This window comes from Electrona antarctica, assembly GCF_951216825.1.
Source record: "Electrona antarctica genome assembly, chromosome: 3".
NCBI lineage: Eukaryota > Metazoa > Chordata > Actinopteri > Myctophiformes > Myctophidae > Electrona > Electrona antarctica.
Window position 1 is genome coordinate 18,854,630 of NC_136808.1, and position 23,272 is coordinate 18,877,901.

Genomic DNA, 23,272 nt, shown 5'->3' on the forward strand with positions numbered 1-23,272 from the left:
CCCATTGAATACAAACATGTATCTGCATCAGTTGACCATTCACCCATTGAATACAAACATGTTTCTGCATCAGTTGACCATTCACCCATTGAATACAAACATGCCAACAGGTTGAATAAATCAGACGAGGTAAAGAAGACATGTTTTAATTATCAGCTTGAATGACAAAGCTACATCATGCCTGCAGTCACCAAGTGAACAGTTCAAATGCATTACATTTGGACTCTGTTTATTTCAAAGTGTTTTTTCCTTTTAAAACCAAGAGTCAAGCATGCGTAGGTCTACTTGGTTTGGATGGATCCCATGCCATAGCATTCTATATTTTACCGTCTTCATACTTAATACTACTGTAGGTAACTGTCAGGTACTGAGGCACACTACTGTATGTAGCCCAACAGCAAAGGCACACAAACTCTAGCATTATCAGATGTTAAGACTACACAAAAGCATTCCACTTGGCAAAGGTAGGAAAATATTGTGCATTGTTGCTTCAGGGTCCCAATAAGTCAGAACAGTAAGTGACTTCGAAGTTAATCCAGGAGTCTGGCTAGATATAACTACAGTTGGACAGTGGAAGAAATGAGTGGCATCCAGGCTTAGGTGGTTTGCTGCATCTAATCCTTGGCTGGGTTTTAACATTACAGCTCTGCCTGCAAGCAGCTAGTGGCATGGCATGTAGATTTGTGATATGGCTGTAGTAATCTCATGTTGCCAGACAATCGGAAATCCTTGCATACCAGTCCAGTACTGATGAGTCTGGTAACATCTCAATTTAATGTAATGGCTAAAACAGCAGCAAAACGCTGCTAACAAACCAACTGCTTTGTATAAACAAAAATCCAGTATAAAGTGCCACCCTAAAGACTTTGAAATTGTTCTGTAATGTAGTTGTGCTTTTAGCCACCATATTGAAATTAGATGTTACAAGACGTTATCGGTAGGCAGAGATCTGATAGTCTGGCTACACGAGACAAAGGTGGTACCGTTAAAAATCAGTCAATTTTGAGGTAAAAGAAAATAAATCTAAGAGAATTCATTGGCCAGGTAAAAAAAATAAAAAATAAAATCCTATTGCATCATATTTTTCTCAAGCTCAGCAGTATGGGCTTAACATGCAAAATAGTGTCTTTTGCCAAATGGAGCCAAAGTGAAGTCCATCCACACATCGATATGCTTTGAGAATAATTTGTTTTTTTTTAATATTTTTCAAATGCTAATCACATATTAACTATTAGCATTAAATCTTTATTATATATGCCCCAATGACAGAAGACAGAGTACTCTTACTGGAATGCAAGGGTCAGCATGTAAGGAGGGGAGAAAGGCAGACAGGACTGATGATCAACTAAATTCTCCAACTGAACCAACCCACTTCAGCTCCAAAGAACAGAAAGGCTTTCCAATGTAGCAAGCCCCAAAGGCAGCCAAATAACAGGACGCAACGCAGGACCAAACCAAAAGAAAACTAGCAGCAGACAGTAGTTAATATAACACATCTTTATTGAAACAGTCTCAACTGATAACATCAGCTTACAAAGGTGATGGTGCTAGGAGGGGCGAGTGAAAAAATAAAAATATTAAGAGCTGCTATGAAAACAAAAAGCATCAAAAAAAGAGGAAAAAAGTAAAAAAGAAAAGAAAAAAAAGGGGGGAGACGTCATGGGGTTGTGAAAGAAAACATGTAAGATTTCATGGGATTGGACCGACAGTGGCAGGGTATTTTTTGCATTTATTTTGTACAAAAAATAAATTAATGAAATCTTTCAAGTTTACAGGAATATCTATTTGTTTTAAACACACAGACTTGCTGATAAATCTAAGTGGATGTCAAGTTCTGCAGTGCGTGTTAAAACATGTACGAATATCAAGACATACCAAAGCAGGCTGACTCTGATAAGGAGGCCCAAAAATAAATGAAAAATAAAAAATAAATTTGACCAATGGGAAACAAAAAACTTGTTATAAAAGTGTATTCATGGGCAAACACATTCATAAATTCTGAATGTTCAACATGGCTGAACTCGACAGTCTTTAAGATCCTTTAGGATCTCATCGCTTGAGCATTACCTCGGGAACAACCTCGAGGTCCCTGGGCAGCTCCCCGTTTGTAGCCTTGTGGATAGCCCTCCTTTAGGAAACAGAACAGGACATTTAGAAATGACCTCAAGATGAATTTTTATACAGCCTTTTGAAGATGACAACGGAGAAGGTCAACTGATGACAACATGGTACAGGGCACAATAAGACATCGCTGCCAACACATCTGAATAAACCCTTTCTCCTGCAGAGGTTCTGATTTGTAATTTCTCCTGAAAATATCCCTACTTTTGGACAACTCAACCCAGACTCTACTGGTAAAAGTGAGCATGCCCATGGGTGTTACTGTTACACATCCCACTGATATGCAGCCTAGCCCACAATACTAAGTCGGTGAATACTAAGTCAGTCTATTGTTGGAAGGTATGCAATATGGTACAGTGTGTCGGAAGTTCGGAACTAAAGATATGTTTAAAGAAGTGATAATGGAATCCTTACCCGCTGGTAGGTGCTATTTGAATAGTCGCGGGGCGTGTTAAACTGAGTTTGACCATAACCACTGTTTGGAGTGTTTGAGAAAGGAGCGCGATAGCCATCATATGCCCCTGCAGACAAAATAAAAATCTGTTGACTCATGCCATTCTGCCATCTTCTAAATACTGTATAAAATGTTTCTATGCACAAGTATGGTTTGATTTATACTTTGCAGTGATACAAGCCCACCTGGCACCACGTGCTGCAGTGCTTAACACCTTGTGGTAGTTTTCTGACGAATGTATAATGTATGGGAATGTAGCCATCGTTATGCGTCACATTGACCCCGTCGAAAATGTCCTACCTCTGAAACCGTTTGAGGAGCCACGGTAGCCATTCATCATGCCACGGGCATTCCGTGGTCCGCCCCTGGGTATGGCCCTGCTGTTATAGAAGGACTGGCCCGAACGGTTAAACCCTGGACCTTGTGATGACTGCTGGTGCCCAGCTGCCGGGGACATGGCCTGGTCTTGGGTTTGGAACCCGCCTACAACTGAGTAAGAGCAAACAGAAATTACTGTATTTCCTCCAATTCTGTGGAGCAAGTTGATGTTTAATTATGCTAATCCAAAAGCAGCGGTTATTTTTAAGGTTTTAAATTATCTCTCGTTCCATAATGTGGAGTTTAACCCATTTTGGGTGGGAACCCCTTTTGGTGTTTTAAAGTTAAAGTTATAATTTAGCTATTGAAAAATAGCAGATCTACAAGCTCATAGCGCGCCACCGAGTGGCGCGCTACGAGCTTGTAGGTCTGCTATTTTTGAAAAATCGTGAAAATATTTATTTCAGAAAACTGGAGGATTTAGAATTTTTTTATTTTATTTTGAGGTCAGGCCAAAATGGGTTAATCCATTTATATTTCTCTAGTCCCCAACTCAATCTATTCTAACTATTAGAAATCAAGGACAATCTCCCTCACCTGACTGCAATGCCTCCTGTGGGATGTCAGATTGGTCTACAACATGTTCTGCTTGGTTGCTAAATCCTGGACCATAACCACTAGGGAACTGGCCCGGCTGCTTCAGGGAATCTGCTTGACCGTCGGTGTTTGGAGGAACAGGGGCGTTCAAGTTAAATACCTATGGGAGAAGAAACATTCAAATGTCAAATGCTCATGCAATAACACACATGCAAATTAATGTCCTTTCCAATAGCAGCTAGATCAAAGATTACATATCTTTAACAGAAGATTTTAACCTTTATCTGATTCTGCTCACCCTCATGCCAGTTGAAACACAGATACGTTTATTTGTAAAACATCTGACAGTTTGCCGGCACAGCTTCGTAGGAGCACTCTCCAAAACAACTCAGCCGACTTTGACCAGTCCTTTAACATTGGCGTCCCTATTGTAATGTGGGCATGTCATTATACTGTGACATTTAATTTGATTAACTCTCTTTTAATAGCTAAAATAGTCCATCTACATTACAACCTCGGGATGGGACCGATTGAGAGCCTTTAGATTGGCTTTTTTCACCATTTGTCATACAACAAAGTAGGCTATATAGGTTTTAAGTGAGGGCCTTCAATATATTTCAGGCCAAGGACTCCATAGCTGATTGATATAACACACACAGGGAATCCAAGCGAATAGAAACTGCTTTCTATTCCTGAATAGTTCCAATACGAAAATGGAAGCCATCGTTCTCACGATAATACAAATCTAAACTGCCCACAGCCCTCCTATGAGACACGGATCGAGTAGAAGAAAATTGTGGCATTTTATCATGAACATTCGTGAGGACAAATTATATGAAGATAGGTTGAAAAGTCGTCCTTTAATAAAGGCAAAAAGCCCCAAAAATATCAAAAAGAAAATAAACTGAGATGGTGTTTGAGTTTGATGAGAGTACATCGAGGGTCGTGACATTCAGCATTTTAGGAGACCGGGAGGCAAGATGTGTTATAATGCCGTTATGTAACTCAACCCCCTTCCACTGAACCCATAACCTTAGCTCCTTTCGAGACCCTAGTTTACCTTTTCTGCATTTGGGATGTCTGTACCCTAGTGTCCCTTGAATGTCAATCCACGCTCCATGGTACACACTGGTACCACTGTCTGGTCATGGACAAATAAACTCAGCAACAAAAGTTTGGAAACTTAACTTTGGTCCATTACAGTATGTCTCCACTTTAATAATACCAATTGGTATTGTATTTTATATCATTTTAATCGTTGATTAGTCATCTTTACGGGGTATAGATTGTAAGGATCAGGCGTTCGTGGAATGAGCAACACAGCTTAATGTGTGGGTAGTGCCTCCAAAAAATGTGCCCTTTGTTATGAGCTGCTTAGTGGATTGGATGATTGCACTCTCCCACAGTAATAAGGGAAAAAAACACATATTGGCCATTTTTACTCTTTATTAACTTTACACTCAGTGTTAGGGAACTTGGTAGCGGAAGGAAGATGGCCACAACATTTGGCATGGTATGGGGCAGTATCTGTCTCACAGGCAAGACAGAACTTGAAGTTGTCATCATTGAAGGCAAAATCAATGCAGTGAGATATCGGGATGAGATTCTGGAGCCAGTGGCGATCCCATATCTTCAGAATCTGGGAACTACGCCATCCTCCAGGATGACAACGCTCACCCCCACAGAGCCAGGATGTTCACAGAGTAGCCTACCTGCATCATTTTGTAGTGGATAGGATGGCCTGCCGTGAGTCCAGATCTCAACCCATTTGAACACTTGTGGGATCAGCTTGGGCGTGCTGTACGTGCTAGAGTGACCAACAGAACCACGTTGGATGACTTGCAACAAAACCTGGTTGAGGAATGGGATGCCATCCCACAGCAAAATGTGGCTAGGTTTCGTGACCAGCATGGTGCCAAGCTGATGCAGCCAGGGACGTAGGAGACGGGGGGTCACAGCAGTCAAGTACCCTGTGGGCTGATGACCCTATGTAGGCCACGGACGGACCTTATGGGCCGCGAGACTTAATGGAGAAAGAAATATATAACATGGAATAATCCCATGTGTTTGTTGTCGTGGTGAAGAACAGAGAGAAGAGAGCAATAATGCCAGCGATAAAACAATGCTTGGATTTCTAAACTTTCTACTAGTGCACACATTATGGTCGGACCAAATCAGTAAAGAATTTTACAGAAAGTACCGATATGATGTACTTGTAGTAGGATGTGGCACCCACAGCTGAGCTATGTATTTTCCAGTATGTTCTTATCAAGACGGTGACCATGCCATGGATAGGCTTATTGATGTTGTTGTTGTCACCCATACTTTGAACCCAGACTCTTCTCAGTTCCTACTGAGTGCATGCGTTTGGTCCGACTAGTCATTGGTCCAACAACCCACCTCAAACCCTAACCCAACCATAACCGCAAGCACAGGAGCAGGCGCTAGTCCGAGATGTGGACGCATCTCGAACCAATGCTCCGTCAGACCATAGTATGCCTCCCGTTCCTACTAAGTAAATGATATAAACCGCTCTAAAACCAGGCCAAATTGCTCTAGAACCACGGAAGAGCTGCGCGTGTGCGTCCGCTGAAGAATTGTCCCCCCGCCCAGGCGGTGGCGTAACCGTCTGGGCACCCGACTGGTAATCCAGTCGCAGTGTGCCGCGGGTTCGACTCCCGAGCCCGACACGGCCTTTACTGCATGTCTTCCCCCATCTCTCTCCCGTTTCCTGTCAGCCTACTGTCTGTCCCTTCAAAAAAACCAATAAAAGGCGTAAGCCGCAAAAAAAATCTTAAAAAAAAAAAATTGTCCCCCCTGGGTTGTAAGCCAGAGATACGTCACTGGTTGCAGTTGCTTTCGGATGTTCCACCCGCTACAGAGTTCCCTAAGGGCCGATTCATACTCCTATTTTACCGCTGTTTCGGCGCTGTAGTGCCGAAATGATTTCGGCTCGTCAGAAATTTTCAGTAGCACCGAAGAGCCGACTTTAGGACGGTACCCGCCCCCCCGAACCTCAAATGACGTCACATTGTAGGCTCTACAGAGCCGAACCGACTTTTATTCGGCTCTAAAATAGGAGTATGAATCGCGCCTAACACTGAGTGTAAAATTAAAGTGTACAAATTGCCAAAATGTTTTCCACCCCTTATTACTGTGGGAGAGTGCAATCATCCAATCCACTAAGCAACTCAAAGCAAGGGTTGAATATCAAGCACTTGCCATTTTGGCAAATCTTTTGGAGGCGATACCCACACGTTTAGCATTCCACGAACGCCCGATATATACCAATTGGTATTATACAAGTGGAGAAATAATGGACCAAAGTTAAGTTTCCGAACTTTTGTTGCCGAGTTTATAATGTTGCTTGAGTGTTGGTGAGATAAAAATAAATAAAGAATCACACCCGTGTGAAGTGAGGGGCGCTCTAATCATCGTACATCAAGAATGGTGGTCCCTTATTGGACAAGGGGTGCCACCGACATACATACCCTGCTGATTTGCTCAAACACATATGACCATATCGCCATGTTTATGTTCAGACAGAATCTACACTATACAGTATAGGAGGGGTTAGCAGTGCAGTAGCACCCCTCAAAAATTACACTCATGTGAAATGAGGGGCGCTCTTATCATACATCATCACATTCCCTGTTCAGGCAATCAAATAATCACATTCCGTGGTACAAACACACAAAGCTGTGCAAAAATGCATAAACGTGCAGTAGGCTGCCGCAGAAACGTGTGTCTGCGCTAATCGGCATTGCAGTAAGTATATTTTATCCATTTTTGAAATGTTGGCCTTCCTCACTTCCCATGTCCAGGGTCTTCCTCACTTCCCATGTCCCACCTCCCACACTGTGATTGGCTAGCTGCACGTCCTAGTTACTGCCTCTGATTGGCCGACCTTGTACATGCTTTAGAATAGAGTGTGGTGGATGTATTTAATGCTGCCGTGTCGTGGGTCTATTTAATAACTCCTGTTATGGCCCAATCTTTAGCTTTGTTAATTTAAGATACATGCTCAGATACAGCAGCGTGCAGCTAACCAATCGTGGTGCGGCAGGCGGGACAGGGGAAGTCAAGGACGAGAGAATTTGAGAGAAGCTAAATAATATTAATTAAAAAAAAGCAACACAGATTAGTGCCGATTCACACAAGTTTCCGCGGCAGCCTACTGCACCTTTTTGCATTTTTTTTTAAATCTCACCAACACTCAAGAGACGTTATATTTTTTCTGTGACCAGACAGTGGTAGTGCTGCGTACCATGGAGTGTGGATTGACATTCAAGGGACCCTAGGACGTCCCAAATACAGAAAAGGTAAACTAGGGTCCCGAAAGGGGCTACTCCTGCTCTATTGGCTCTGTTTTACACACCTGGCCTGCCAGAGTCACCCTCTCCAGGTGCCACATAACTTCTAAGTGCCAATCAACTAAATCAGGCTAGCGTGATTATAGACAAATCCACAGAGGGGTGCCCTCAACTATGACATAACAGCCCAACCCCTTGCATCTAGCAGCCCAACACAGTAGTCACTTTGAGTGGCACCGCATGCGGAAGCCACTGCCCCATATTTCTAGCAGAAGCCCTTGAAGGGTGATTTTTCCATTCCGCTGTGCCCTGGGTGCAGCCATAACTGAGGTGTACCATTAAGCACACCTCAGCCGTTCTACACCTGACCCACAGGGCGATGCTCCATGGATTTGTCTATAGGCAAATCATGGGCAGGGTTAGTCTTGGATGGGATTTTCCAGTCACTGCCCAACTCACAGAAATAATACGCACAGCAGCCAAAATAAGAAAATTACATGGCTTCTTATAGAACTCAAAGAAATCAGTACATTAATAGAAAATAAGCACTTCATAATTCACACAACAATAGATAGATTGTGTAACCTCTGTGCTCAGAGTCACATCTTTTTCTATGCTTATGGTTCCTCAGTGAAGCAATGGTGAGGAACCGGTCTTCTTTGGGTGTATGCTTCCTTTGACTTCACCAGTCTCACGTTACTTGGTCCATACAGGGCTGACACCAATAAATGCTGCCATTATAACGGAACAGAAGCTTCCACTTGCTCCATGTCATGGGCCTTATCCTGAAGGGACGTGGCATATTGCCATGGGGGCTGTGTTGCTGCTTGGAGCATACAGTACATAAACTCAAAGTTACAGCAGGGCTCATTCTCAGGTGCCAGCCACTGACAGGTCACTCAAAACAAGAGCGAGTACCAACAGAAGCATATTTGGGATTTGGGAAAATGTTTGTGGGGTGCTACGTAGTACAGTACGTACACATTCAGCTGTGTTCCTCATTTCACAATGCATCAATGAGTTAAGGACTGATCACCGTTGGCTTCGTTGTTTTGGAGAAAGTTGCTACAGAGCAGTGCTACTATGCTAGCAAACAATTGTTTTGTGGAAAAATAAACTCTTTTCAACTGATATGAGGGTGAGTAGACATTTTTGCCATAAAACTGCAAATTCCCAGTTGCAGTTGATTCTGAAGCTTTATATACTGTAGTCATAAGAAAGAAAAGAGGGGGATTCAGTGGAGGAGGAGGAGATGAAAAGTGAAAGACGCAGTGGCCTACCGGGAGAAATAACTGTCTAATTATCGGTTGCTCTTCATGTATTGTGTTCAATGTTAGATAGTAATATAAATTGGTAACCATGGCACGTTAGAATGAACATGGAACCTGGCTTGTGGTGTGTTTTGAACATGGAACCCGGCTGGTTGTAAGTGTTGTATTGTTAAATCCATTTACAAAGCCTACCGCTTGCATGGACTGGAATGGTGCTGCGTTCACATTGATGCCTCCACTGTGGGGCGGTTTGGAGACAGGTGGGAAGGCAGGGGGCAGGGAGGACGGGGCAGGGGGCTGCTCAGAAGACAGGGACATCGAAGCCTGGGGACGGACGAGGGAGGAAGGAAGGAAGGACGGACGGAAGGTAGGAAGGAAGGAAAGAAGGATTGAGGAGATGGCAAGGGGAAACAGACATGGTAAACACCAACAGCATTCAGACAGTTAAGGACAGCTCTGATGAGTGCCTGTTGACTAACATCTACGGTCTACCTCTCATTTTTAATGTACCATATCCACAGGCACATGTCTACAGACAAGCAATGCCCAGCAAGCCCCCCCCCCCCCCTGAGATAAGCAATGGGTTTACCTGGGTGGGATTGCTTGGCTCTGTCTGCGAGCAGGGCTCTGTTGTGTTGGGTAGGTAGAGGAGGGGTGAGGATGATGCCATGGAGCCCTGTGAGAAACGAAGGGACATTGTGAGCCGAGGGGAACAACTAAGCAAGGTAGAAAAAACCCAGACACTCTGCCTTTATTTATTAATTTAAGTCTACTTTATGGGCCAAGAGATAGCAAAGAAAAACTTTGACTAATACACAGATGGGCTTTCTTCAGGATGTACTAATCTACTTTTATATTTTAAATTAGATTACTGTAATCGTCTTCCATCAGTTTTTACGGGACTCTCTCTCATTGCTTCCATCATACTTACTTGGGATGATTCTTGCGTTCCAGAAACTGTGCTTGTTTGGGGTAGTCGAGGCTCCGAGTGGGCTGTTCAGGAGGAAATAAATTGACAGTAAGTTGAAAAGACACATTTAAAAGCCATCTTGCCCAATCGTTTGTCTCCTAAATGACAGTTCAGAGCAACAATAATACTAAGCTTTATTTATGGGCGGACAGAGAGTGGTTGCTATAAGGATCCTACATGTAACACAGGGCCCTAATTAACCCATTTTGGGCAGGATCCCCTTTTGGTGGACATTATGTTATAATTTAGCTATTGAAAAATAGCAGATCTACAAGCTCATAGCGCGCCACCGAGTGGCGCGCTATGAGCTTGTAGGTCTGCTATTTTTGAAAAATTGTGAAAATATTTATTTCAGAAAACTGGAGGATTTAGAAGATTTTTTTTAAATTTCGAGGTCAGGCCTAAATGGGTTAAAAAAATATTATCCAAGTCAAAGAACAAAATATTTTCATAAGAATGCAGAGTAAAGACAATGACCTGAAGCACAACCCATCTGCTGTAGGTCCACTTTCTGCACAGGTTTCATGGGCTGGGCAGCCACAATGGCTGGGTCGAGGGCTGGTCCATCAAACAACTCCAACATGGAGTCCTAAAGAACCAAAGACAATATTTCATGTTAGGTCATAGGTCAGCTGTGTCCAAGTAGATGAAGTAAAGTGTCACTATATACTGTAATGTGCCTTGTGTAACCACACAAAAGTTTAATGTACGGCAGCACGATCATGAAAAATTAGTTGACCATTGTCATTTAAATAATTGTGATTTGTTTATTTGGCTGGTAACATTGGTAAATATAAATTGCCTTTCTATTTGGCTTTTGGGCTTTGTAAGAAATTGCAAAAACAAATATACAAAGAAATGACTGTCAATGACTGGTACCCAACAGGCCATGCATTTAATAATGTTACCCGTCGTCAACATTTTTCTGAAATGGCGGAAATAGTAGATCTAAAAGCTCACAACTTGCTGTGATTCAACAGCTAATATTTGCACCTATGAATGGAAACGTTTATGCAAAATAATTGTGATTATCTCAAATAATTGCGATTAGTGGAATAATTGTGACAGGCCCTTCTTGTGAATAGGTTTTTCACCTGCATAAAGTTATAGGTCCCCTGCATCTGGGCCATGAGGTCCTGCACCGCCTGCTTTCTGACCACTGGGTCTGCACCTGGAGTCTGGCCAGGGTCGGCTTGGTTCACAGTGTGGGGTGGTTCTTGGACCAATGTGGCAGGGGGCTGGTGCTGTAGGGAATTCACCATCTGTCCCCAACACACAGCAGTAAATGGCAGGTACAGGAGGGATACAAAAAAGGGATCTACTGAAACCCTGACTGATGTGGATAACCGACAGTAAATCAAATGCATACCTGGGCCTCCACTGCCCACTCCTCCACTTGGTCTTGATCTGTGCCGCTGTACGATGTTTCTGGAATGAACTGTCGGTTTACAAACTGCAAAAGAAGAACAAGAGCACAAACAATGTTACTTATCAGTTTACAAATTTGTCTTGCGACAGTCACATAGCAGCCCTATATGCAACACATAATATACACATTGGACATGATGAAAGAAGAACAAATGAATTACATACATGCATAAATACATAAAGACTGAAGCAGCGATGTCCTTCATTATTCTACTGGCCCGTGGCCAGGTTCTGAATTTAGCCTCAAAATTGACTGATGAACAAAGGACTTCTGTAGTCTGACCTTATTGAATTTTGGAACATTATATCTCCTTTTCTTTTTAAAGGTAGTGTGTATAGTCTCCACTCAAAACATGGCTAGCGTTTGAAGTAACATTCCTTGTATACCATTATTATATATGTAGACAGTGTTGGGCAGTAACGAGTTACTAGTAATATATTACTGTAATATTACTTTACCCAGTAACGAGTAGTGTAACGAATTACTCTGCCAAAACAGTAATATTATACCATATTACTCTGCCAAAAAACACTGCGTTACTCGTTACTAATGAGTGTGATTTGTTTGTGTTCATTCATTCATTTACTGTACTGTCTTGCGAAAATAGAACAGATCTACAAGCTAACAGCTAACAGATGCACTGTAGCTTGTAGATCTGTTATTTTTTTAACGTGCCGCACGCAGCCTGCACAGTTATGACGTAGCATATACGACCGATGCGATCAGTTCCAGTTTCACACTTCCACTTCTAAACAACAGAAAGATCAGAGAGTGGTGGAACATACATGACGGAGAAATGTATCTGCATTATTTAGAATTCTTGTCTGTCAAAGATGCCAACAATATTAATGTCCGTTGTAAACTTTGCGTGGGCAAAAAAACACTTTCCACAGCGAAAAATATGTCTCACTTGTTGAAGCATGTGTTTAACCCATTTTGGGCAGGAACCCCTTTTGGTGTTAGCATTATGTTATGCTTTAGCCATTGAAAAATAAGATCTACAAGCTCATAGCGCGCCACCGAGTGGCGTGCTACGAGCTTGTAGGTCTGCTATTTTTGAAAAATCGAAGAACGACTGACATAGAAACATAGCTTTTTCAGAAAACTGTCAGGATGTAGAAGACATTTTTAGAATCTGATCTCAGGTCAAAATGGGTTAAAGACGCACAAGAATGTTAAATGACTGAAACGACACAGAGCCAGGCAAAACAACAGACTGGATTTCAGTAGATGCCGCTGGCACGTTAAATGATCTGAAGAAGCTCGTCGCTGGGTGTAGTGTAAACTAGACTCACTGTAGAGGAGAGGTTACCCGTATCCAGTTGATTCACCCTCATCCATCAAAATACCTGTGAGGTCCAATGTCAGGCTGCCTCAAAAAGGTCAGAGACTTGCTTTATTTCATTGTTTGTTGTTTATATACTGTATATACACAATATACATACTGTCCGTTTGAGATGCTGCAGCCAGTGTGTGCATGCAGTTCAGATTGTTCAGATTGTTGAATTCAAAATGTGGAATATTCAGCAGAAAAAGACTGATGAGAGACTGTTGACTATTTTGTTTTATGTCCTTGCAATTATTCAGTTTGGCTGATTGGAGACTTATTATTCCAATGAATTGGATTCAGTTCTAAAAGGAGCTGGGTAAACAGATTGTGTTCTTTTGCGGGTGGGATGGGTGGAAAAGTAATATGTAATAATATTACCCTTGATTCCAAGTAATAATATTACTTTTCTAAGGAGTAATAAGTAATAACAGTATTATTACTATATTATAACATATTACTCTAAGTAATATTGCCCAACACTGTATGTAGATGCATAAACTAGTCTCAATGTTTGACCAACAATCTTTGAATAAATGTTCAGTTGTTGCAGCAATTGTGACTTTAAGAAAACAGACAAACATCCATACAAGGGTAGTACAGTACTGAAGAACACTCAGATTTAAACAAATATGGTATACAAAAAACATACAAAGAGTAAAACCATCACAATCCAGTTAAATCAATAATTTAGCCAGTCAGCCTAAGAGCAGTTGATCACACACCCTCCCTCAGCTGTTCTTTATCTCACTGCTATAGCAACAGTCCGATGAAAGCCTGAGACTGCATGCCTTGCTTCACAAACTCAAGTGAACATTGAAACTAGTGTCCTGGCCCAGCACCCTGAAGTGAATGCTGCCACCACGTCTATTGATCCAAACACATTCCATTTTACACATACTTTTAGAACACCATCAGTTGCCATGGAAACCTCACCTCTGTGGATTCCACTTGAACCGTCTCTGTATATTCTTCAGTAGCCGTTCCTTCTGGAAAGCAAACAAACCATCACAAACACATCAGTCTCAATCGTCTACAATCTGCAGTTCTCAAAGTGGGGTGAGGTCTGGGGACCCCCAGTGGGGTTCCCAACAACATTATTTAATATGGCATAAAAGTACATTTAACCACTTAATTTAAAAATAGGCAATCTACAAGTGTAATTTTTAAGGGGCCCTTCTATAAACAGCTTTTGTCCCCACACGTCTCAAGATTTGCCATTGACCACGGTACGAGAATTCCGGCCAATGTCTGCTAAATTTTGTCCCCGTCCGTCTCAAGTTTTGCCATTGACGATGAACGGAGAAATTACGTCAGAATTCCGCTAAATATGACGTAAATTAAACATCAAAACATTAAACGCCATTGACATTGAAGGGAAAACGTACGCCATATGTAAATGAGCAAATCAGCTAACCAATCACAGGCAACAGGCATTCCGATTGGCCAGTATGAGATGATGCATGTTGTATGATAAGATCTGATAATTCCGCTCTTACATATGATGCAAGTTTTCCCTTCAATGTCAATGGAAAACTTACGTCATATGTAAACGAGCAAATCGGCTAACCAATCACATGTTGGTGGGAGCGCTAAGCCAATAAGGGACCACCTTATGTACCTTATGTAGCAATGTCAAAAGCCCGCTAACATAAACAAGAGCGCCCCTCATTTCACACGGGTGTGATTTTTTTAAACCATTTTAACAACATAAATCTTGTATGGGCGTCCCTGAGACAAAATATGTTGGGGTCCGCAGCCAAATACATTTCAATTTGGGAGTCTTTGACAAGACAACGTATAAGAACCAGTACTTCCATGTGTGTTAGCAGTGTGACTGCACCTACCAGGTTCTGATGTTGGTTCCACAGGCTTGGATTCAACCACCACAGCTTCCTCCTCCTCCTCGTCCTCCTTTTCTTCACACACTCCATTCTGATGCGTTTGCGCTCGGTCAAAGTAGCCACTCAGCAGCACCTTGTCCAGAGTGTCCTTTAGTGCCTTGTCTGGAAAACAAAGACAATTTGTTATAGCTTTGTTCACCACCAAGTGTCACTGTTGCACAGCCTAACACACAGGCCAGGGAGGAGGGCTTGTACAGTACAGTACAGTACAGTACAGTACAGTACAACTCACTTCAGACGGGTCGGTAAAAACAATCTTGGTAAATACAGTAGCCTACAGCAATACGCAAATAATTTAAAGTCCCATAGCACTGGATATATGCAGAAAATAAATAGAAGAGATGAGACAGGTTAATGACAAAGGTTCCCGACGTGACAGGTGGATTATATTGCCACACCATAACACCAAAATATGTTGCATAATGACAATGCCAGACATTTTCAATACATTATGGACCGGTAACTCTAAATAACCACGTGAGACAACTTACACGTAGTTCCTGCCACAGCCTTATCTCGACCCTCTAGCAGATCCAGCAGGTGTAGTGAAGCTCCTTCATACTGCTCAGTCAACCTGCAAGTCAAACAAGAAGATCCATCAATTCATACTTCATAATGCAAGTTATGGCCTTGATGCAACTAATTACCTATGAACCTCTCCTTTGGCAATTTGACATTTGTATGTTGCAAACTAGCAATTTAGTTGCCATAATGGTGCAATGATTATTCTTTCACAAAAGACCCGTTAGGGTCCATTTGGTTCCATTTGTACACTCCCCCATGGAACTCCCTCAAGTACCCCTGGGGGTCCCCGGACCCCACTTTGGGAACCACTGCACTAATGGATGCAGCCATTGCCTCTCAAGCATGTGGCCTTTATGATCACCCAGTACCAAAATATATATTTGGCCAATCATATTGTTTGATCGACACCAACTATATGAAATGTATTTTAGCTACCCTAGTAGTAATTTATATTTTAGGCCGGGGGATAATCACATTTCTGATTTCTTGTAGCAGAAAATCCATTTCTCAACAAAGAAAGATCGCTTCAACCGCCAGTGAGGTTGGCAGAAGCAACCATAGAGCTGAATGATATTGATGACTACTACAACTGGCCATCTGGGTGGTGCAGGGGTATAGTTCCTAGCCTGCCCATCCATCACCTTGGGTGGTAATGTAATAAATAAATACCTCAGGGAGCATGAGAGTGCAGATTCTATTACCGTGTTCTGTCCAGCAACTGTATTTTATCATTTGGATGTGCGTGCCCGTGCAAACGTTTTGCATGTCTAGTTGTCTACAGACTCCCATAGAGCAAAAAGTGGGGATTGGCAGTGACAGGGCAGTGACATCCATGTATATACAGACACATACACAGACGGAGGGAAATTGACAACAACATTTCTTTCTTTCCTCATTATCTTAACTATTTGGGTGCTGGAGAATCTTTCAGAATAAAGGCGATAGAGTGCCAAGCACATGAGGGAGATTTTATTCTGAAAACGCCCACCTTCCCTTTCCTCAAAATACGTGAAGCGAAATCTTCCATTACTACATCGCGATAGTAAGTCTGATCTCTCTTTAGTAGCATTAATATTGTAACCGAGATGCATGATGAAGTCAGAAATTAGAACAGAACATTGGTGTTCTGATCAATCAGCTCGGAGGATTTAGAGAAAATAGGGCCGTTTGTCGGGACGTAAACAAGGAAGTGAATGGGAGCTGCCTAGCAACGGCCGTTTCCCCAAAAAATATTTTAGCGATCCCGTTTCGACCTTAACCCCTAAAAATACAAAGCATTTTCATACCTGACTTCATAGTCCCTGTCCGGTCCCACCAGCTTGTAGAACTCATCAAGCGATGTGAGATCTGCCACAGTGAGCAAGGGGGAACCACTGGCGTCAGGCTGTTTGAGGTCCTGTCTGATACCGTCATCTCCTAACCGGTCCAACAAGAACTGCAGCTCCAAAACACTCTTCAGCCTCCGCTGTTCCATCTCCTCCCGTTGTAGCTGCTCCCGTCTTGTGGACTTCTTCGCTGCCTTTTGGAGCTGTACACACAGGGGAGTAAGAAAAGAGTGCTCACTAGACCTACTCACATTGGCTGTTAAAGTTCCAACCTTCTCATGGTTCCATTTCCGGGACAGGAGTGAATAGCCTAAACGTCTCTGAAGTAGGTAGATCTCCAGTTCTACCTAGTTTTCACTGAAGTAACGGGGTTTAGTTTCCACTGATGTCATGGGGTTGACAGCTTGCAGATCTGTTATTTTGGGCACACAATGATGCGCGACAGAGTATAGGCTACAACTACAAGCTACAACAAGTGTTTTTGTAACCAAATAAGCCTGTAGGTACTGTAACATTACGTGGGCATGGTTAAGGTGGTCAACATTAATTACGTAGAACATTAATTCTACGTAATTACGTAGTGTTTAACGAGGCCAGCAGCCGCAGCGCGCATGAAACACAAACACCTTCACTGAATCCTATCATCTTATCAACATATTAAACAAAGCAAAGTTAAATGTTAGATAGCTGATGCAGAGCCTAACATTTGTTTACTTTCGCTGTTTTAATATTTAAGTTATGATGAAAGGTTCCACCATGCAGCATCGTGTGCTCGACTCGCTATGTCTGTGGGTAGGAAATCAGCAGAGCTCTGCGCACCAGGGGTTCATTTGCGCAATTGCGTTGCGGGAAGGGAAAGGGATGGGAATTATTTTTTCTGGGGCATTTCATTCATTAATGGGTGGGAAAAAAATTACTCGATTGTCCATGAGTCATTGAGAGTCATTGAACTCGAGTCGAGTCTGGAGTCTATGAGGTCTTTGTGGCGACTTGTGTGCGACTCGAGTAGGAGTCTTTAACTCGAGTTGCCATCTCTGTCTTAGAGGCATCTATAGTTTGGGGTCGACAGTCTTTGAAACGTATGGATGAATTATATCTCATCAAATAAGTAAGCGTAAGCTACAGGGACAAGCATAATGCAGGTACTCACTTCTTGGCCCAAAGACAGAAAGCACTTCTGCAATTCCCGAGCAAAGTCGAGGTTGTGGACCACTTCCAGGGACCTTGCTAACGCCTCCTTTAAAAGGGAGAGATGGAGAGAAGAAAATGTAGTGTTTAATTAAGAGGAAAAATAACACACACACACACACACACACACACACACACACACACACACACACACACACACACACACACACACACACACACACACACACACACACACACACACACACACACACACACACACACACACACACACACACACACACACACACACACACACACACACACACACACACACACACACACACACACACACACACACACACACTCCTAATATGCGATTTGTGAAACAGTGTGAAGAGGAGCCCCCCACAATAGTGCCGTTTTATAAACCATTATAAAACAATATGTAAAATGATGATGTTTTAGTCATTCTATTTTACATACAGCCAACCAGGTGAAGAAATCACAGACTGAGGCTTTAATCAAAAGCAAATACTTTTATACATAACTATGAAATATCCGAGACTATTACGATTTTATGGAACATAAAACATAACATTGAGCACTACAAATGCTTAAAATAATAACCGAAGGCGAAAACAGCCTATCTGCAAGCGACGCATTGAGAGCTTATAGATAGGCATGAGCATGTAGGCATGTCTTCTATAGAAGCATAATAAGGCAATGAATTTTTACAAAATGAAATACTTCTGAATTATAGGACAAAGTAGCTACAACAAATAAAAGTGCAAATAATAAAAGATTAGATATAACCATAATAACAAAACAAAAACAAAATCGCATGGATGCACCTGGGACGTATCATCAGTGATGTATCCCAAGGTCATCGTCATTCGGGTCATTCGGGTCTCTCGAACATCATACCCCTCACTCAGGCGACCCAGCTAGGGTGATCAAGTCCCGGGAAAAACCAGGGCCACACAATCCGTTGGAACTACTCCAGAACTACTCTGCCAGGGCTGGGAGGTACGCTTCTGGCGTATGGAAGGACTAGGCTCTGTGGGTTGACTCCTGTCCGGGCCCCTCCTACGTCTCACCAGGCCCACTCCTGCTCTCACCAGGCCCAGGACCTGTGCGTTGCACCAGAGTCCCAGCACCAGACACATTCAGGAGTGGTGGGCAATGGTTCTGCAGACTCCACCCGAGTGAGAAGGTGGTGCTGCGTGTCTCTCGAACATCATACCCCTCACTCAGGCGACCCAGCCGGGGTGATCAAGTCCCGACTTACGTCCCAGTAGCTACCCTCAATCAGTCCCATTAGATAAAAACCACACAATCCGTTGGAACTACTCCACAACTACTCTGCCAGGGCTGGGCGGTACGCTTCTGGCGCATGGAAGGACTAGGCTCTGTGGGTTGACTCCTCTCCGGGCCACTCCTGCTCTCACCAGGCCCAGGACCTGTGTGTTGCACCAGAGTCCCAGCACCAGACACTTCATTCAGGAGTGGTGGGCAATGGTTCCGCAGACTCCACCCGAGCAAGAAGGTGGTGCTGCGGGCTCCGCTTGCTGCTTGAATCATGGCCCTCCTAAAGGCCTGTGTCCTCACGGAGGACACAGGCTGTGGCGCTAACCCATACTGCTCACCCGGGTGCCGTCTACATTCCAGGTATCACCCGTCTCTCCGGTGGTCACCAGACTATACCTGGTTGTCAGTCTATTCCTATGAGTCACCATAAATAGAAGAACTAACCAAATTAATAGACAATGTCTTATACATACATACCAGCTGATCCTGATTCAGTGCCTCCCCTTTATTCTTCTTAGCTTGATAATCATCCAGTTTACCCTGTAGGAATATTTCAAGCAATTAACAGAATAAAATCAATCAAGTTAATTATTCAATCCGATAACAAATAGAGTTATAAAATAAGTCTCGAAGTGTAGTAATCTTTCCCCAAAACACACAAACACATTTGAATCTTTACAAGGAAAGATTGTGTATGAATTGCATTATAAATGTTAGCAATGAACTGTTACCTTTTTCTTCTCCAGGTTGCGAACCTTCTTGTCCATCACTCCTAGAATCTGCTTCATGGCCTCAGAATGATTCCCAGGACCCAACTCTGGACTGGCAGACTGGGCAGCATTGTTGCCAACCATTGCTGAAGGCATCTAAAGAGAAGACATTATGTAATCAATAGAAACAATGCCACAGTTAAAATTAAGCTACAATCACAGTAAAATCCTCAAGTATTAACTCAAAAATGTAATCTACCTACCCATTTCTACACTTTAAGAAGTTCATTTTAACTGATTTTACTACGTGTGCATCCATTTCACAAACAGCCACCCAACTAACTTTTAACATCACATTTAAGTTAATACCATAAATGAATGTGAATGTTTGAACGTACCGACACCAGAGGTGGTAAACATTATAGAACATGTTAATGAGCAGGTGAGATGAATAACAGTCTAAGTCCACTAAATGTATAAATTATGGATAATGGGTCAGGACAGATAGGCCTTCTTGTGGAGGGGTCAGAATAAATTATGGACTTGGATGAGCAGTTGATATTTCTTTGTCTCAACAAAGAAATATCAACTGCTCATGTCCTGGTGCAGATTCAGCACCAGGACATGATGAAATTAGCACAGGTCTAGTGAAAGAGGTGAGACCCTATTGACCCACTAACTTACATTTTTGGGACTTCCCTAAAAACTGGTGTACAGTGGTGTTGCTCCTAGTCCTAAAGTTAGCAATGGTCATCCTATATTCAGATGTGAAAACCAGAGCTCTTTTACAAAGTATCATTTCAATCCTTCCATGTTTTAACAATTCAAATATATAGAAATTCATTCCGCAAGTCTGCCCTTATAGATCTGTGACAAAATCGCCAATTCTTATGCCATCAGGAAATTTTCTGGACCTTTCTGGATCTTTTGACACTGTAATAAATTATTATTTAGATATGTGTAATGTATTATCTTTATAGATATGGGTTTCAAAGAAATTTGTTCAAAATAACTATATTATAAATTGTATTAATAATTATTATGTTGGAATATGGATAGAGAGCAATGTCTGCTAAAAGCTGTAAATCCAATTCTTGGTCCTTTATTATTTCTTGTTTATAGTAATCATTTTACTGCAGTAAAAATCTTTAATCTTAGATGACAGAAATCTGGTTCTTTCCCACAAACATTTCAAACCACTTTTATTAGTGAGGCAAACCTTGTTACAACAGTCATCATATTTTCAGTTAGAACAAAGCTCTTTATTGAGGGCAAAGAAATTGATTGGTAGGGGATCATCCACTAGATTTTTGGGAATGATAATCACATTTTATTATTTTATTTATTTTTTAAAACAGTGATGACATTTTTCAGAATCGTCAGGTCTCTGGCCTTCTGTTCTAACCTTACAGTTTAATAATTTAAATCCATACCTACTGTAATGCTGTAATGCTGTACTTATCCTACATCTAAATAAACTCCATACAATTCAGAAAGGGTTTGTCCACTACAATTTCCAAGTCCAGGGAATAATTTACGTCTTTGTGTCTTTCATAAACTCAATTGACCAAGTCTTATATAAACATCCTATAAGCATTTATTTTTTTGAGTGGTGCAATGACTGCTATAGACTGTGTCCCCGTGTCCGAGCACGAAAATAGCATTTGGTTGGTTTTCACAACCAAGTGTCACTGTTGCGCAGCCTAACACACACACACACATATTAACTGAATATATGATGATTTGGTACAGTACAGTAGAGGGACCCCCTGGGGACCCCCACACGGTAACTGTCATTTCTCAACCATTTCAGACACGGGACGGCTCACCGGAACCGGGCAGCCCCCCTGGGCTCGTTCCTGGGGGTCTGGATGTTACGGGAACCCCCCGGGGACCCCTACACGGCAACTGTCAAAAGGCTGTCATTTCTCAACCGTTTTGGACACGGGCCGGCTTGCCGAAACAGTGCCGGCAGGCCCGGCACCCTGGCCACGTTCCTGTGGGTCTGGAAGTAACCCACACGGAATTGCACCACTCACATCACATGGGTGTGATTTTTATTTACAAAGTGAGATTTCAGGACAGTGCTTTAACAGTTTGTTTCCAACAATATATGTATGTAAAATTCTTACATTCCTACGAGACAGACACACATATCCCTTCAATCACATCCATAAACAATAATATCGACTCAAAATCTCAAATCAGCACCTGGGTAAATATTTTGGCCTTATTGTCAAAGCTCAGTGTCGGCAAAGGTTGAGGCTATTAACTGATGTTTAATTGATCATACAAAAGCAAATTAGTAGCGATACCACTAATGGTGCTCCGTTACAGTTCAGAAGCAGGTAACGTCAAGTTCGTTACACTCAAGCGTTACCCAGAGTCAGTGGTGTAAAGTAACCAAGTAAGTACTGTACTTAAGTACAATTACTTAGTATTTCCAATTTCCAATAGTTTTACTTCTACTCCACTACATCTCTGATCCAAATATTGTACTTTTACTCCACTACATTTATATGACAGCTTTACTTACTAGTTACTTTGCAAATTTGGATTATTATTACAAAACATACATTAACCACTTCAGCTCTTTATACATTTCGGCCATTTGAAAATAGCTAGATCTACAATGCGTTGCGATGAGACACATTGTGAGCTTGTAGATCTGCTATTTTCTAAATATTTTACACATTTGAAAACTTTAATTGAGACATTCTGCATAATGAGTACTTTCTATATTAAGTACATTTTGATACCAATACTCAAGTAAATTTAGAATTCCGGACTGTAACAGTATTTCTACATTGCAGTATTGATACTTTTACTTAAAAGTACAAAATGTGAGTACTTTTTCCATCACTGCCCGTTAGTAGTTAGTAACGTTGTTACCCCCTACAGTGCAGAAGCAGGTACCGTTACCCCTGGTTACAGTCCAGATATACTGACAGGTAAGTAACGTTATCCCCGCTCCGTTACGTTAGTATCCCTGTTAAAGTCCAGTCCAGAAGCAGGTAACGTCCCCTGTTGTTCTGATCCCCCATGTTGCATTGTTAGCAGGCTAACTAGCCTGCAAGCTAAGCAGGTATAGTGGTTCTGCTTGGGTATTATTATTATTATGAAACCACGACACAAAGGCTCCTGGTTTTCGAGCTAAAGCTAAAACGAATACACACTTCGCCTCGGACGGTTAACGTAATTCCTCTGAAACGCTGCAAACTTACAGGTTCGACTTTGGTTTTGTCCGCCTGTCCGGTCGTCACGGGAGAAGATGACTGGACATTACGACGACTATTACATATATTTCTTGTTAGAAATTGTCATTCTAATTAATATCAATAGTTTCATACCTTTTTACTCTTTGGCCTCAAAGAGATTTTGGTCACCGGACTGGGTTGTTTAAGGTACAATGTGCTTCGTGTAAATCGAGTGGTATTTAGACGTACTGATGCTCGTGTCTACCAATAGCTGACTAGCTTCAGCTATCTAACCCTATGATCTAACCATAGAGCTAACTGCTCCAGCTCAATGCTAACGGTAACTGCTGAAGGACCCCGTTGGTTGTTTTAAAA

At 42.1% G+C, this 23,272-nt stretch overlaps 1 protein-coding gene across 3 annotated transcripts; it reads right to left on the reverse strand.

The window, feature by feature from the left end:
* Positions 1-1,482: 1,482 nt before the first annotated feature.
* Positions 1,483-23,226, reverse strand: caprin1a (cell cycle associated protein 1a). 3 transcript variants are annotated; one of them, XM_079497732.1, is made up of 18 exons: positions 23,051-23,226; positions 19,722-19,856; positions 19,468-19,530; positions 17,705-17,791; positions 16,516-16,757; positions 15,196-15,278; positions 14,648-14,806; positions 13,737-13,789; positions 11,414-11,497; positions 11,139-11,306; positions 10,522-10,633; positions 10,006-10,067; positions 9,664-9,750; positions 9,267-9,398; positions 3,491-3,650; positions 2,876-3,064; positions 2,536-2,642; positions 1,483-2,128 (listed from the first exon to the last, which is right to left on the reverse strand). In XM_079497732.1, the coding sequence occupies exons 2-18, from the start codon at positions 19,854-19,856 to the stop codon at positions 2,042-2,044; spliced, it is 2,010 nt and encodes a 669-aa protein (XP_079353858.1). In that variant the 5' UTR covers positions 23,051-23,226; the 3' UTR covers positions 1,483-2,041. The 3 variants fall into 3 exon arrangements, with proteins under 3 accessions (XP_079353858.1, XP_079353860.1, XP_079353859.1); XM_079497734.1 differs by lacking the exon at positions 9,267-9,398; XM_079497733.1 differs by lacking the exon at positions 2,536-2,642.
* Between the last annotated feature and the right edge of the window lie 46 nt (positions 23,227-23,272).

Excerpts from the sequence above, each read along its gene's own strand:
- caprin1a (XM_079497732.1), bottom strand. The coding sequence starts at position 19,856 with ATGCCTTCAGCAATGGTTGGCAACAATGCTGCCCAGTCTGCCAGTCCA. Across the intron at positions 2,643-2,875 it reads CTCCTCAAACGGTTTCAGAG|GGGCATATGATGGCTATCGC; the intron begins GTAGGACATTTT and ends TTTTGTCTGCAG. Across the intron at positions 2,129-2,535 it reads CAAATAGCACCTACCAGCGG|GAGGGCTATCCACAAGGCTA; the intron begins GTAAGGATTCCA and ends TGTTTCCTAAAG.